Source organism: Terrapene carolina, unplaced genomic scaffold (genome assembly GCF_002925995.2).
Source record: "Terrapene carolina triunguis isolate 2854851 unplaced genomic scaffold, T_m_triunguis-2.0 Scaffold141, whole genome shotgun sequence".
Taxonomy (NCBI): domain Eukaryota; kingdom Metazoa; phylum Chordata; order Testudines; family Emydidae; genus Terrapene; species Terrapene triunguis.
The window spans coordinates 10,032,383-10,050,102 of NW_020664492.1; the positions used below are offsets into that span (position 1 = coordinate 10,032,383).

General features: G+C 39.1%; 2 protein-coding genes across 2 annotated transcripts in view; one reads left to right on the plus strand and one right to left on the minus strand.

The window, feature by feature from the left end:
• Positions 1 to 17,720, plus strand: part of LOC113406807 (neurobeachin-like) — a 942,582-nt gene that overhangs the window by 692,553 nt on the left and 232,309 nt on the right. Inside the window, exon 40 of the mRNA XM_029911985.1 lies at positions 6,809 to 6,945. Coding sequence (XP_029767845.1) covers positions 6,809 to 6,945 — 137 coding nt within the window. The remainder of the gene's footprint in view (positions 1 to 6,808; positions 6,946 to 17,720) is intronic.
• Positions 9,491 to 11,064, minus strand: LOC113406821 (putative nucleotidyltransferase MAB21L1). Its single transcript, XM_026653574.2, has one exon. It carries the CDS (start codon positions 10,648 to 10,650, stop codon positions 9,571 to 9,573), a length of 1,080 nt encoding a protein of 359 aa, XP_026509359.1. The 5' UTR covers positions 10,651 to 11,064; the 3' UTR covers positions 9,491 to 9,570.

A 17,720-nucleotide genomic window follows, 5' to 3' on the forward strand; every position in this document is an offset into this window, starting at 1 on the left:
GCGGAACATCTGGAATGCCAACTACTTCAGGGCAAGCCAAAGTGCTGCCCTGACGACCAAATCAAAAGCCTCTTTGATGTTGATATATGCCACATGAAGCAAGCAGTTAAATTCTTGGTGCAGCTCACCCAGAAGCTAGAGGGTAAGGACAGCGTCCATTGTTGATGCACAACAGTGAAATCTGATTGCTGTGGACACCAATAGCTGTTAGAATGGCTGCATCCTACCAAGTAGAAGGGGAGTGAAAACGTTTCCAGGGACTGATAATGAGATCAGCCTGTAGTTGCCATACTTGGTGCAAGATCCTTTGCCCTTATACAGGGACATTAGGATGCTGTCTTTCCATTCAGCTGGTACTTTCTGTTGCCCACACTTTTAAGAATAGTTGATGCAGGCTGATATTCTCTGGTTCCAAGGCACCTTTGAGCAGATTGGGTGGAATACCATCAAGCCCTGCAGAATGTCCATTGCATAACTTTTGGATGGCCTTCATACTTCCTTGGGTAATGGAGGATCAGTGTTAATCCCTGGGTCTGCAGCCGTGAGTTTTGCCAGGTGATGTAACTCTGGACAGTTATCAGCAGGTGCATGGTTCGGCATGTTTTCATAATGTATTTTCCCTGTGTCCAGGACCTCATTCATCAGTGGCTTGATCCTGCACCATCAAATCATGGAGTTTTTCCATTGACTTAAATGGGAGCTGGATGAAGCCTTATATCATGGATGCCTTACACCATATTTTGAACAATATAAACAGGACTATACGTCTATGAATATCGTAAAGCACAACATTTTCAGGAAAAAATAGCGTTCTTTTACATTTCTCTCTAAACAATACCCAGAAGATATATAATTCAGACAAAAATCTTCCTTTGGAGGTACACATGTGGCTCTCACTGAAATGGGAGCTACATACATATACACCGTATGGCAGAATTTGTCCCATTGTGCTTCAAAGAGATGCTAAGTATTTTTTATAATTGACATAAGATTATTTACTTGCTGTTTACTTCATTCACTATTGAAATATTTAAACCTTTTTTTACAATTTTTTTTTTACCCTTCATGCAAATACATTTGTTTGTTGTTATGACACTACTCATGAGAGCTGAGCTGCTAAAATTGTTTCATTGTTGCCTTTGGAAAGATCATAAAAGCAGTTCTTAATTGTTTTTAAAAGTACCTGAATAGTGCAAAAATGAAAACAAAACTTGGGTCAAATTTTAGAATTTGAAGTCTATCTGTTCAGGTTGATAATGTCCATTAAAAAGAAGCACCATATAACTTTCCCCACCCTTAATATAAAAAATGTCAGTTAGCAGGCAAGGACAAACACTAGACATAATGGGTTGTAGTGGGGAGGAGGGATTAAACTAATGTTTACTGGTGATTGAGAGATAAGAAGAAAGCACAGTAGTCAAATTTAGAATCTGGTTATTTTTACAATCAACAAGTTGGTCAATACTAGTGTGTGTTGAAATTTGTTAGTAACACTGTTTAATGGGTGCTGAATGTACAGTGTCCTATAAGATGGCCTTAGCTTTTTAAGAAGTATCATTGAGTGGAAATTAACTACCACTTCTTCCTGACCTTATAATAAATGAGGTCTGACTTTCTGATGTGAGAAATTTCAGGATATTGACTGAAGAATTTTTCTGATAATGCTTTTGGGGGTCAGAGTTATAAAAGTCATAGGAACAAAGATGGCTAAATCTTTGAATTCTGAACATCAGTAATATAAATTTTCATATATTTGTACAGTTTAGCTATCTATCTATATCTTTTTCATTGTTTTTGGTTCCCTTGACTCCAGATCCCTTTCCCTTATTTTTTATTTGGCGCCTAAAGCTACTTCTGCTTCTATCTTTATTCTGTGATTATATAGTTGGGTTTGGATTTTTTACTTTTTAAATTAAAAAAAAAAGTTTCAGTGCACATTTTAAACCAGTTATTTTAAAGTGTGAACCCATTTCAGATCTCTAGTTTTAGAATTATTTTAAATTGTGACATTGTCAATTTGCTCTACTTGCTCTTTACAATTAAGGCATGAATTATTATTATTATTTGTATTTAGACATTTTAGTTAATTTCTGAGAGGTTTAGATCAAGTGCACATTTAGATTTAAAGAACTTAAATGATGAAAAGCATAGTAGATTTACAGTTCAGATAAATGACAGTTTCTGATGCCATCTTTCAACTGAACACAACGTTTAAAAAAAACCAGGTTGGATTTTTATTTTAAAATAGCAAAATCTACTTCATATGTATAAAATCGGTCTCTTGTTGTTGTTACCAGAACTTTTTTTTATTGTATACTATGTATGTAATACCAGGTCATCAAATTAAAATGGCATACAAAAAGGCGTGCTTTTTGAAGTTATACAAAACCAGATTTTCCATTTAAATCACCCACATACAAATTAAATTTCCTTTATCTACTGTTTTCAACTCTCAAATGTTCCTGTTGAGGTTAATATTATAAAACTGTGCCAGCTATGAAAATATTTTTTCATAATCCAACAGGTGCACTGAAAACATATTTCCACTAGGAATTATTGGGCGTTCTCGTTTTAGCAAATACACCTGCAATGTAAACACCAACTTCTCTTTAGCTCTTACCATTAAAAACAACCACCTCAAAGCACTTCTGAGAAAGCTGAAATCTTTAAGATAATATTTCAGAATGTTACTCTTGTTGGGCTTTCATAAAAGGCCAGATTCCAGAGAAGTAATTTTATCGATGTTGTTTTTGTAAATTGTAAGCTATCCCTCAGCTCGTAAAACTTTTCATTTGCATTGACCTTCTTTGCTAGCCTTATAATACAAGAAACCAACTCCCTGTATATCAAAATGTTAACGAAGGGAAAAAACAGATACTGATTTCTGCGTTTTCAGTGGAACCGCCCAATCCCACAAGTATTTACTTTTGAAAAACAAATATTACTTTTTAAAAGTGTATATTCGCTACATCGTTTGTTTTAGAAATGTAAATCACACGTGCCTACCACAGGGGACACACAAGGCGGAAAGTCCTACACGTGAGCCGATTAAAAAACCTGTGGATCTAAAGTGAATACTTAACTGTAAGTGTTCGTTGCGTTTCCTCCGTTACACTGTTGGCCCCCGGTCTACTTCAAAATGGTTGGAAATGTTCAACTAAATTATACTTGAAAAGATATTCTCCGTCCTTTTAAGCATCCAAATTCCTGACAAGCGTTTCCACTGTTCTTTTTTTTTTCTGCCTTTCTAGCGGTAACAGGGCGTGGTGGCTTGTGAACCCATAAACAATCCCCAAATTGTATAGTGAAATAGTGCAGGAAAACAGTTCCCGTCTTTCTAGAGCTCAGGTGTGAGCATCGCATTTTTAGTTGCAGTTTAAGATGCATTAGGAGCAGATTTAGCAATATTCACTTTTGTAACTGCTTCCTAATGCCCCACATATCATACTGGTATATCCTGGGAGGGTTCATTACTATGCGCGTTTTTATTACTATGACTATGCTTGAAATGAATATTTGCTTCCAAACCAAAAGCACAGTTCTCCAATCCCAAAGGTTGTTACTGGGTTCGATTGGTAGCTGTAACTCGTTATCTCTCCAAAACCGAATGAGCCCATCAAACTCTGGCGTCAGGTGTGTCGCGCTATTGTTTCACTAGATGGTCGGCTGTGTTTTGGAAAAACCCAAAGCTTCCAGATAACTGGGTACCATATGGAAAATCTGCAGTATTTTGATTATGCCTTATGTAAACATTTTAATATCGGATCCTTAAAATCCAGAGGCTGTCCCAAAGGGGATTAAAACATAATCCTCTCTCTCTATAGCTGTAGTGGATTAATTTCGTATTCTCTCAGTGGCTGGTTTGCTCCCTGAAGGCTACAACAAAAAGACTCAGTGCTCCTTAAACGTGCTATGGAATTGGAAGTTGTAATTGGAGATTTCCAAAGGACTAGTGTAAAAATGACACACTAATAAGACTGAATATTTCATTTTGTGTCGTCTTCAGGGGGAGGGCGGAGAGACGGCTGCAGGAATTTTAAAATCTATTTTCCCTGTAACAAAATAAGAAATCCCTTACACCTTATTCAGAGGAAGCCCTCATCCTCTCTTTGGAAGGAAAAATATTTCATAAAAAGTATCCGTTTTCCTTAGAAAGTACAATAACGGTTATTCGTAACAGTGTTTGCATAGCTCACTTGTATTACGTTTCTACAAATGTAGAATGTCGTTTGAATACAGCTGCACTATTTTTTTGGTCAAAATCACTTTATCATTTAAGGAGCTCTGAGTCTTTCTCTGGAAAAAAATCTGAAATTCACTGATCCCTGAGTTAAATCACAGTCTTGGAAGTGAATCCCTCCAGCCTTGTAGCACCGGGTGTGTGTGTGTGTGTATATACACACACTCTCACACAGTCACACACGTACCCGTAGGATTCTACTCACGATGTTCTCCTATTGTCCTTGTAGATTTCTGGTTATAGGCTTTGGCCTTTTGACCATTAAATACTAGTAACTTTGTTTTTATTTTATTCACATAACACCAGGGAAAGAGAGGTAATTGGATTAAACAGATGATCTTCCTTCTGGGATTCAGTAAGGCCCATAACGCCTCCTTAAAATGATAGAATATCAAGTTGTTTCCAATATGCATCATCTTAACGCAGTTTTCTTTTAGCACAAAGGCCCGTAAACCCATTGCTGTGTGTATAGCATAATGAGTAGGGAGGGCAACACGGCTGCCCTGGTGGTACTGTTGGGTAAGGGTTAAAAGAGGGGTGGGAATGGTCTGTTTAACAGGGCAAGTGGTTCTGCAGGGCAGGGAGCTGCTGTCCGTATAGATAGATCCTCCTTCTATAAACACAAAGAAGAGGAGCCTAGGGAATAGAAACCCAAATCCACTTGTAATCGTACAACAGAATCGGGCATAATTACTTGAGCAACCTAGATTAAGATTGATGAGCCTTTAAAGCGCCGTTGCAGATCGATCACCCTGCCCTTTGCAGAGAGGCCAGGTTTCCTAGCGGCGCGGCGCGGCGCGGCTCGGCTGGGCTCGGCTCCCACAGCAGAATAACGGAGAGAAGATGGAGGCTAAAAGGGGACAGGAGCAAAGCAAACCCGCGGCATGTGATTCACATCAGCTGACTGGAGTCAAGAGGCTACACTGGTTTATTAGGAGATAGAAAACAATAAAATGAAGGAAAACTAGAGTTTGTATCAATATTATCTAGCCTGCCACACTGGGCTGCTGAAAGCTGTCAGTGAAACAGTGAGTTTTAGATTCCCTCTTGTACACACAATAATCCGTGCCTTCCCCTTCGTTTATTTTGCAAAGGAAATGACAATACATTGTGCAATACAGTCTCAAATTGGGTGTTTCACCTGACAGATGCGTTGATACACGACTAAGTTGGGCTAAATGAGTAATGTGAAGTGTTGCCTACACCATCTGATTGTAAGTGTGTGTGTATGTCAAATATTGTGGGAGGAGGAGAAGATTTTACCGGTGCCTGTTAGCCTTGGTGCTGTTGTGCAGAGCAAGCCCAAAGCTTGTCCTGTCCGTGCCTGTGTGCCGAAACACCACTCACCCCAGCGAGTCTAGTCAGTGCCTGGGGATTGCAACTGGAAATACAGCAGGCTGGTGGTCACTTGCACGCTATCCCGATTTTTGTACAGAACATTTTAACTGCATAAATATGACCAGGATCTTTTTTTTTCTTTTTTTACATTGAAATGAATAGCTTTTAAAGGGGGGCATCTATAAAATATCTTGGTTTCACTGAGTTTCCAAAATGTCGAGTAAGCCTTTGTTACTTATACCTCATGTGTCTAGATATAGATTTCCCCTGCAAGTTAGTTGTGGACTGTAAGAGAATTTTATATTTAATCTATTTTTGTTTAAAATAAGTGAGCTTCCTAAATCACATTAGCAGTTTAACGGCAGATTTACTGAATTCGGATTAAAGATCAGTGCCTCTTTGTATTAAAGCAGAAATGATTTCCTAAAATTAAAACCTCCCACAGTGCGCCGTAAAGGCTGGCAGTTAGACTACAAATTACCCCACCCCCATTCCTCAATACACACACGGCTCGCAAAGAATTATATTTTGTGTAAAATGTTTTGGTAACATTATTTTTAAAGTTCTTAGCGATGAGACACTGAAATAAAAATCTTGCTGGAAAGGTATAAAAGGTTGGGTGCTGCTTTTGGAGACATCACGTGTGGCTATTTGTTTTTCTTTTGTGATGTCTTCTGATTTAAGCTGTAGACTCGGAGTTAACACTAATGAAAGGGAATGTTTTCGGCTTCTATAAAAGTACAGACGGCTGTATTTGCTTTTCCCAGGGAAGCGCAGATAGCTAGAGATGAATCCCCAGACTTTGTGGAAACTATGAGCTTTTGGGACTCCCTTCGCCTGAACCGGCTGACCCTGTTTATTGAGAACTATATGTAACGTGTCACTGCTACTTGCAACCTCCTGTATCTAAACAGTGTTAGCGTTAATCAGGAATAAGAGGGTCACGAAAGGAGAAGGAACCCGCTTCTGAGGGCAGTAATTTTTCATTCTAGCCCCCCCCCCCCCCCTGAATTTTGGTCATTGATTCATCTCGGAGTCTCACCCTACCGCTCACAAACTCTTGTCAGACTATTCAGGAGAGAGCAGAGTGGTGAGCACTGGCAAGAAAGACATAAAGCAACTTACAAATGGACTTTATTAGGCGGATTGTTGGGTGCCTGCATTCAGTAAGGAATGGGGGAGGGCCGGCAGGAGTTGCTACGGCCTGACGCCCCTGCCCTTGTCTTGCAGGCCCGGTGGTTCTCAGCACGCCGGCACAGCTCATCGCCCCTGTTGTAGTGGCCAAAGGTACCCTCTCCATCACCACCACGGAAATCTACTTCGAGGTGGATGAGGATGATCCGGCCTTCAAGAAGATTGACCCCAAAGTGAGTAGAGTGCGTTACCTCGTGGGCTGGGTGTGTTTACAGTCTGCATTGTCTGAACGCGATTTGTATGTTAAACACTGCCCGGAGAACATAATCGGAACGCACATCCTAGGGTGCGGAAGGTCCCCTCCTCCCCCCAAACGCCTCTTACTCCTGTGGGCTTTTACTGTGTTTTATTAAAAAGCGAAATGTATTAATGACGGCAAATCCTCTATTACTTACAGCGTGCACATTTTTAACAATCTTTCTCTGAATGCCTTTGTATGAACATGGGCAGATTTAGCAGTTAAGCCAATTGCTCTGAAATCCCTTGAGGTAACAGCGGTCCCAGACTGCGGTCCCCTAAGACACAGTGATGGGCTTTTCTCTTGCAGTGGATTTTATAGAATCCCTTTATTTCAAGAACGTTAGTTTCCAAATAGGAAAATGCTGCATGTTTTAATAAATGTTATCTGTTCAAATACTGAAATTAATAGTCTCTTTCTGAAAAAGAAAATGGCTATCGTGGGCCTGAGCACAAGAGCTGATTCTTGGGAAATATCTAATTTTTTGCATTGTTTAATATTACGAAACACGTTGACATCTGCAAGAGAAGTAGATCCAATCAGTTTAAGAACGATTTACATATATTTGACCTGTATTAGCGTTGAGAATAAAAATTTGAATCCGATTTTTTTTAAAGTCGAGCATACATGTGGTGGGGGATTGTTATAGAGATCTATAGGTCACCTTTCTGACATGTAGTTTATACTTATTATTGCTTTTTATTCTCTATACATTCACAAAATAATTTTACAAGTTTCATAAGTAGGGGAGAAAAAACAGGAGATACTTTTAAAGTCACTCCAATATTGTTTCTTTCAAAAAGACCTTCACTGTAAATGATTTCCAATGATAACTTTTAAAAAATGCAATTATCACTTTTGAAAACGTGTTTTAATAAAGTGGGTTTTCTATTGAGGAATAATTTCTGACATTGAGGAACTTGCTCGTAGGACTAAATAAAAAAAGATTCTTGCACAATAGCCATTGTAATGGTTTCACTAATACTTACCCATTATGAGTTCTTACAACTGGACATTATATCGGCAATTTGCCTAGTTCAGCACTTGTTGACTATTAAAATACTAAGTAAATTATATACGTTGCTATTTTTGGTGTATATTATTTTGTATTTTAATCTTAAAATACTTTAAGGAAATATACGTTCTGAATAATCATATGCTGGAATATGAACAGACAATTTGTGATCACTTACAGTTTTATGGGTGTGCACATGCTATTCTCTCTGAATACCCTCTGAACACAGGGAGTTGATTTCTACAGATGCAACTTGCAATCTTGTTACATCCATAGTGGATTTGTAGGTCGGAAGTTATATTGTTCTTCATTTTATTGCTACTGGCTTGACCCCTTCACCTGTAAATTTTGCTTTCTTCTTTATTACTACTTGCTCCAAAATATTGATTTTTGTCAGGAATCAGACTCATTGCTCTTTCAGAAGCCTTTGCTTCAGTGCTGTTTTGTTTCCTCAGTATTGTTCAAAACCATGCAGAAACATTAACCTAGTACAGTACAGTGAATCTTTCAAAAGTAAATTTATTTTCTGATGCCTGTAGAAAGTGTTGCTCCGTTAATTACCACACGAAATTGTGGTGCATATGATACACCAACATTTTTTTCTCCTACAAAACTAGTCAGTAGGAAAAGGGCTGCTCCTTTATGATTTGCAAAACATTACATTGGCCTGATTTTCAAATAGAAAACTTGATGCAGTTTTGAAACGCTTAACAATATTTATTTTACTTCATTTATTAGCTTGTAATTAAATAAAATCAGCAACAGAAATTAAAATCTAAATCACAAAAAGTCATTATCCAGTGTATTTCAAGTGCATTTTTCAAATATATAATTCCAATATTCAAGCGTTATTATATAAGCAGAATCCAAATTTCTTTTGAATATATTTAAATAACATTTCAAGTATATTTATGGAATGTTAGAAATAGAACAAGCAATATATATGAAACGAAAAATGTAAACTTTTAAGTTCAGACACTTCAAAAGACAATTAACAAAAGTACCATGATAAAATCTACCTTTTTAAATGGTATCTTCTTTAGCAGAAAATGTCCTGAAGTATCCGAAATGGCAATTTAACTTCTGTTCACCAAATCACAAAACACCAACATCCACAATTTCAAAGACAATGTGAGATCACAATATTTGATACAAATTAAAATGTACATTAGGGTTTTGTTCAGATGGCATATCCAAATAGCTTTTACTCACAGAGGGATTTACATAAAAATACCGGGTTTTGTTATAATCCATTGGTGCCGTTTCTAGGCAGAATGGTCACAATCATGTTAAATTACAGCCGAATTTGTTTCCGGGTGTTAAGATATATTTTTCAGGGGGGATTTCAAAACTGTGATGAAGACATGTCATAGTGTTTGTTGTTGTGAGTGTGTGTGTCTGTGTGTGTGAAGAGCCTAAGCAATATTCCTTTTAAAGAGAATATTAGCATTCTCAAGTGGAAATATTTGACTTTTCGAACAGGAAGTTTAAACTTTATCTGAAAATCAGAAGACTAATCGGTTAGGCCCATATTTTAATTGTCCTCTAAAGTTTTTCCAAACTTTTCGGGTTGGTGAGTATTTCCCTAGCCAGTCGCCAAGTTTGTTTGGCTGCATTTTCCAGGGCTGAATGAGGTTTTCCCTGAAACAGGTCTAAGTTGGGCAAGAAGTAATGTGGGCACCTCCTGCACTGAAGGCAGGAGATGAGTTGCAGTAAAATCCCGTTGAGCCGGTCGCCCAGGCAAGACTCGTCCCAGTCCGATTCACGGGGATGCTTTTCACACTCGTATGAAACCAGAGTCTTCATGTGATAATTATTCAGGGGTTGTCCCGGCAGTTCCAGATGACGATCCCGTAAGGTTTTGAGGATAGAGAGGCATTTCTTTCTGCAGCCGCCCATCTGCAGTCTGTTCTCCGCTTCTGCGAACTGCAACACCCAGGCATCGCTCTCGGCTGAACTCTGCTTGCCTGCTAGAGAGTGACACTCCTTGGATAAAAGGTTGAATCCTTCAGCTTTGACCTCTGCTACCCTGTTGGGTCCCGGCCAGGGGATGTGGGGAAGTGGCCAGTGGGCAGCACTCCTTGGCCAGATCCCTGTGCATTTAAAAGCCGGAGTGATCTGCACGACATATCTATCTCTGATTCTCAGTTTCACTTCACTCGTGTCAGCCACCATCTTTACCACATCTCTGTAACTGCATTTATCCACGGCTTGGGCCACCAGAGTCTGAAATCTGGACCGGATTTTGCGAGCAGAAAGGTAACCGGATGCCGTGATGAACTCCACCCAAAGGGACATGCTCCTCTTGCGCCCATCGCTTAACTTTAACACGGCGCAGCCCGGCAAAGAGCCGTCGTCCACAAAGTTGAAAACTCCCATTTGGTTCAGATAAAGGACCACTTCAAACTCTGTGGGAGAAATGACCTCCAAGCCCTCATAGCGGTTGTCCATCTCGTTCAAAGAGCTGATGAAACGAGGCTCCTGCACCTCCACTTCCTTTAGTACGTCCGAAACCACTTTGCAGACTTCTCGGATAGTTTTGGCGATGGCGGCTTTCCTGGCTTGGCATTTCTCGTTGTAGTATTTATTCAGATGATACACCAGCTTGGCCTGGGCCGCGATCATATTGGGGCAGAGATCCGGATTGTATACCGGAGTCTCGCAATAAGCTGTGGGATCCAATGCGGCTGCTAAGGCTGGAGCCAACTTCAGAGGGGAAACAGGCTGCAGCGCTCTGAAACGTAACAAATGTCTTTCAAAATACGCGGTGGCAACTGCTGCTCAGATGCTCTCTTCCTGCCTTTTGAGATCAGCCGCCTCCAAGGGGGGAGCGATATTTTTCTTTCCTTTCTTTTTTTAAAGGATCATTGAGTGAGAGCAAAGCATTGAGATCGGCACTTCCCCAGCAGCAATAAAAACAAAAGTTGAACTGAGACACAGCAAGGCTTCCAGTAGTCAAAATAATAAACCCTCTTCGTATGTATTTATGTTTTCCTGTAGAAATCACTGTGTGGGTGCAGGGTTGTTAATCAGATGGTGGAAAAAGTGCAGGGTGTCGGTGTGTGTGTGTATGTGTGTAAGGAGAAGCTGGCTGTTGGTTAGTATAAGAGCCCAGATGCTCTCGTGTGGAAATTATAAAGGCAGGGCCAGGCAGGCGGGCGGCCAATCGCCACTGGTCTCGTCACTGCAGCCTCCTTCAGCTCAAACCCGGCTAATTAATCCGTCTCTTGGCTATATATACATGTATATATGTACACACCAACTAAAGGTAGGCGGCTGCTGGCAGAAAACCACCCAAGCCACCTATACATTTGGAAATCAAGAAGAATCTCTGGCTTTTTGGTGTAACTTGAAGTGTACTGATGTTTTGAAAGGACTTGGCAAAACTGTGGTGTTCTGCACTAAATCTTTGTTTGTCTCCTTAAGGCTGAAATGTGAATGCAGGTGTATTAATGGACATCCATCAACTAGTGAGCTATATACGGGGCTTTACTCTTTAAAGAACAGATACGTAAATTCATTAACTCGCTCTTGGCGTCAAATCATGGTGTTCTTTTCTCCTGATAGTTGTCTGTAATTGCAGGTCAGAATATTTCCTCTCATGAATTGGCCAGTGTATAAGCCCATAGATTCTCGGCAATGTAGTGTTTGCAGGAATAAAATATTACACAGCACCCGCTAATTAAATTGTTTTAAAGCATGTTCTGACGGGGTATAATCGATTTTAAGGTTATGCAGATATTGCATTCTCTCTGCCTGTTTTTTTAAAATATATATTTGTAACGTATGAAGGCAATCTTGCTAAACGCATCCAACAGTTTATTTTCATATTCCGTCTCAGAAGTAGCAGATACTTAGTGTAAATCTTGTTTACTAGTGCTTAGCTTCATCTTTATATTGGATATGTCTCCAATATAGTGCAACGCCCTATATGTTCAGATGCCTTTCTGGACATCGTTGCAAAATAAATATCTATTCTTCCTCTTATCTGGACAGTCTATTTTAATGTGAACTCTATTTGCAAGCTGTGTTTTAATAAATGTGCACACGGGAGGGACATTAGCGAGTGCAGACATGCTGGTAGACAAGTAATCTGCCAGTTTGGGTTTTCGTGTGTGTGATATATAATTAAACAAATTTCTTCTTTAGTATCTTAAGTTTCAGTAATCGGTCCTCCTGTTTGCAAATATTGGAACGACAAACATATTTCGCAGCATCTTCCGTGCTTTCCTTTAAGAAGAAACAAGGTTTATATTCATAGCACACGCTTTTTCCTCTAGTGTCTTTAAGAAATTGTAATTTATTACTCAGATTCTTAATTTTTAAATTTACTGGCCCTTGAAATTATTTTCTAAGAAACATCTATCGTCTTGCAGAGAGATGTCTTACGTGCCATTAACGTTTTCCCGTCACTAACCTATTAATGCGGCAAAGTTTGTATCAAAGGTGTAGAAGAGTTTGTTTTGTGCTTTGCTTGCTCGATGTAGCGTTAGTGCAGACGCTCCTGTATTTCGGGGACTATTAATCCAGATGAAGAATTTGGTGGGCGTCTGTAACTTTCTACGCACGAATAAAATGAAACCGGGGTTGTCTGTAGACTCCTATCCCAGCAGACATCAGCTCACCCTTAAGTGGCTTTCCCCTTCTCAACCGCATCCTAATGTGCCCGCAGCACGTTCTTGCTATTTTTATAAGGGATAGCTACTTTCCATATTCTTCAGCTTTCTTCACTTCATCCAAAGTGTCATGTCCAGGGGACGAAAACCGGGCTGGTGAGCAGGCAGGCTCTGACCCTCTGCTGAGCGGGCTGGGTATTATTTCCAGTTTTAGCCATATAGCTTGGGAGCAAAATGCTTTGCCCCGGTGCTCTCTCAACAACTGCGCTTTGAAAATAAGAAATCCCCAAGAGGCCACTCTCCCGGGTCCGAGAGCCTGACGCTGCTGCGGCTCTGTGGCCTGGGAGGGGGGCGCGCAGCTCATTCTGCAAGTGGAGGAGGCGGGAGCGGAGCTGCCGCCTACTGCAGCCCAGGGAATGGGTCGTTCAGCTGCCCCCAGTTCATCCCTCACATCACAAACCAATGTATCGCGCCTCCTCTCCACACACGCGGTCGCCCCTCTGCCCTCCCCACACCCTGGTACATGCCCTGGCCTAATTCAGGGGGCAGAAGATGCTTTCTGATCATCGCTGCCTCCTGCTGCGATTATGTTTAGTTCCCCCCGTTCGCATCCTGGTGGCGGTGGTTGTGTATTCGCCTCTCCCCTCGGCGCTACTAGCCCCTCCACTAATATGTAGAAAGAACAGGAGTACTTGTGGCACCTTAGAGACTAACAACTTTGTTAGTCTCTAAAGTGCCACAAGTACTCCTGTTCTTTTTGCGGATACAGACTAACACGGCTGCTACTCTGAAACCTGTCACTAATATGTAGGGTTTCAACTTTAATGCGCCAATGTAACTCATAGCTGTGTGCGTGGGAGAGAGAACACCCCGCTATTACGAAGAAGCCTGAGGTCTTTATGCACAGTAAGGGTAATGCAAGCGGTGCATGTGCCGCAATCCCCACCCCCCATGTGTATTGGCTATACAATCCACATGTGGCCAGGTGGACCCGGCTGCACGGATGGAGGACCCCATCCTCGCTCAGGTCAACCCCCATCGGTTCCCAGGAGAGCTTCTTGTGAACAGAGGCTGCAGCGGGAACAGGCACAGACATGCTTGGGGGTGGGGGAGATTCCCAGACGCTCCATTCTGCCTAATTGCTTCCAAAGGCCCAATCCAGCTCCGTTGAGGACAGTGGCCAATCTGACTTGAATCGGAGGGGGAGCGGGTCCGAAGTGAAACCGTAGGCAGGCTTTTTTTGGTGCATTTGAGTGCTCTTTAACTGTCTCTGGTACTTAAGGGGGAAAAAGCCCGGTGCGAAGCTGCAGGGAAATTTGTAGGCCAAGTCGACCTATTCCGACAAAGTGAAGTCAGCTCCCGGCGATTTCCTTAGTAAGAAAAATGAACTTGCTGAATTGTTTTTTACTCCATCTCGTTCCCCCATTGGGCATCTGGATCTGACAATAACCAGCACAAAAGAACACAGGCAGATCTGTTATCACTGTTACTAAGTAGCTGCCCCAAAATATTAATCCTGGCTGGCGTGGGACACAGTGACATCTTTTAGATATTGAAAATGTAAAAATAATTGACTTCGTTTTTGTTTGACTCTGTTTCCACACAATTAAAAAATAAATCCTTCCGGTGGAGTTTAGACATCATCATTGTTTAAAACCGAAAGTTAAACACTTCAGACAAAGGCATGTGTTTTCCTCCATCCTTGTCATGGTAACTGCCGCTTTCTGGGGAGATGACACATACTCCAAAGTCCTTCCATTTAATTTAGTTCATCTGCCAACTAATTCAGTTAAATTAAAGTTATATTTGAGAGAGAGAGAGAGAGATTTTTGCTATTTCTAAAAACAAAATAATTTCTTGAACTTTCAGCCAGTGTGCTAATTTGCTAATTATTTAGTACAATCTGTTAAAAAATTAAGGTTGTATCTTTCCTGAATCAAAAGTTTTAAAATAAAATATAAAGGTTTACCTAAAAGCAAGTGAGCAATTTATATAATTATGTTTAGTAGTTGCATTTTGGTGATTATTGCAAATATGCAAAAACATAAAATTGAATGTTACATAGGTTGCGTTTATTACTAAAGCCTGCCATTAATTTCATTGCACCACTGTAAAGTTTTATCCATGAATGAAGGAATTGAACCCTTTAATTGTTGGCATGGTAAAATCTGTTCATTTTAGGAATGTTTTCTGAGCATTTATCTGAGTTTGTTCACTTTGCAATCCTAAATTTAAAATGGTTTTAGTAAATTATAAAACTATAGAGTGGGTTTTTCTGTCACTCAGTTTCATTTTTAGAGATAATGATTTATACTGGAAGAGTGAGATTAAAATCATCTCATTAAAATGATGATTGATCATTTGTGATGTTAGGAGTTGGAGGCCTATGAAATAAAGAGAGGTAAGTTTTCCCAAATTACTGTTTTCTAGGTATGTTTTCCTAATTACTTAGGTCTACCCACTACTACCACATCTGCTGGAAACGCATTTTACATTTAGACATTTCAAAATGTATTGCTTAAGCAGTCTTATTAGCCAAAAAGCCCAATTGTGTTGAAAAATGTGTGAATACAGGGATTCTGTGTTTCAGTAAACCTAATTTGAAAATTTCAGTTGCCAGATCATAAATTTCAGCAATACCGTTCTTTCATGTGGAAAAAAAGTATAGGTTAGCTAGAATGTACAAGCACATACGTTAAGTGCTTATATTGAAATTTCTTTGTATCTCTTCTTATATAATAGTTGTGATTCTACACACAACTATTAATGAATGTAAACTTTTATTTTTTTAATATCTGTTTATTGCGTTAGAGAAAGAAAAAGAATATGAAGTTGAGTTTATTAAATTATTTATCCCTGCTGCTGGAGTAGGTTTGAAGGCTGATTTGAACGTATCTGATTTCTTGGCTCTTAATTTCTTTTAATGCACCCTGTCTATTTTATCTGTATCATCCTGCCAGCCACAATACATTTATGTTTTTACACTAGAGAAAGTGGACACTCATTTTTAGAGGGTTTGCTTTAGATGCCACTTTATATAAAATCAGATAGGAAGAATCTTTTCTTGTAATATAACTTGAAGGTACTTTATTATTTATTTATTTATTTACTGTTGACTTCTTTTTCAAACATAGGAATGAATAAAGAGTAAATTTAAAAAGGAAAAAGTTCCTATAGCTTCCCCAAAAGTTTCATGTTAATGACAATAATACTCATGATTATATAGCAAATAGGTTTTATATATGAATGTATGTATACAAATATTTTCTCTTTGCATACCATTTAATATAATCAGTTTTGTGCAGAGCCTTATAATAATTATCTTTTTGAGATGAATAATAATCAGTTAGAATTGAATGTTTACAGTACAAGCTATTCATTACAATTGTGACTGCTAAAGAATCTTAATAGCACAATTTGATGTATTATTCCCCTCACTAAAAAATTTTCAGAATGAATATAAATTATCTTGTCAGTATTGGAGTTTGTCATCCTGGAAATTACAGAAAAAAATGTTAAAATTTAAAATTTCCTTGTTTTGTATGTTCTTATGTAAAAACAACTATTAATTTGTTTTCTCTATCATTTTATATTTCTAGAGCAAACACACATTTTGCACAACTGTAGGTTGCACTTTTCGCTGGAAACTGCAAAAACTTTCATATAGGAGAAATGCATTGTATTATTTATTTGGTTCATTTCTATATCAGCTTCATCAAAACCAGACATTTCTCAGTACACAGGATTTTATTTAAGCAATCCAACACTGATTTTTTTTTAAAGGCTTCCTACTTTAAGGATGCTCTTTTCTACTGAACCCAGGGAGGAATATGGAATCAGTAGGGATTAGCGCCTTTTAATCTACTACATCTGTAGTGGGTCATCCAACACTGCAGAATTCTCATTACTGTTTCATGCTGTATATGATTAAGCAACTGAAAGAATTCAGCACTGACCTTGAGAATAAAGCTGTATGTGTTGGATGAGCAGCTTCCAATGACTGCATGTCTAAAATAACCTTTCCTCTTGATCGTTTATATTTCTGAAATTTACTGTGTGATGGAAAGACCAAAGGAGTAGAGAATGTAAGTAAATCAAAACCAAAGTCCAGTAACATTTCAAAATGTATAATTGTGTATATTATGACATTACTCTGCTTGTGTATTCACCTTCTGTGGTTTGCTCAACATCTATTAGTCTAACCCAAATAAGAGAACAGTGTTACAGGAACATAAATACCCTTGTCACAGCTATTTTGTAAAATTGTTTTTACATTGGCTAGCAAACATAAATCACGTATTTTTCATAGGTGCTAAGAATCTGCAACTCCCGTGTAGAGGCCAATGGAAACTGCAGGTGCTCAGCATTCCTAAAAATCAGACAAAATGGCTATTAGTGCTCCATCTCTTCACCTACATTTTGTCATAGCCTGTGTTCATTGATATTTTTAATGCTGTCAATAATATGTGCATACCAAGTCATTCTACCTGGAGAATCAACCTGTTCTCCCTCACCTTGCAATATATAGGTCAAGTATGGTAACCCTCTGTGCATCTCACTTAATCTAGATTTAGGCGTAAGAATATATGCTCTACATATTTTAGTGTAGCCTTGAGAAACTGGTAATTCATTGTAGTATTTAGTGTATAGTTTCCACATTTTTTTCCCCAGAATAATGTGGATGCAGATGGCTGAGTGAATTGGTCATGAATGATAAATACATTTAATTGAACCTTAGGAAGACCCTGATTGTGCACATATACTTGCTTAACAGTAAATATGTGATTATTCTCATTGAAATCCAATGGGTCTTCTCAAGGTTTACAGTTAGGCCTTGATCCCACACAGAATTCCGTGCTTAAATGGAATAATTTTTGAGAGTTAATTCCACATAAAATATGAAATGCACTATATCTAAAAATTTACCTGTGTGTCTTATATTTGTCTTGAAAAGCTTTTACATTCATATGTGAACATTGTTGTGGAAAAAGTATGTTGTGCCCAGTCCTCTCCTTTCTCAGGAAAAACTCCCGTTGATGTAATTAATCTCTACTGATGTCATTGAGGAGTTTTGCCTGA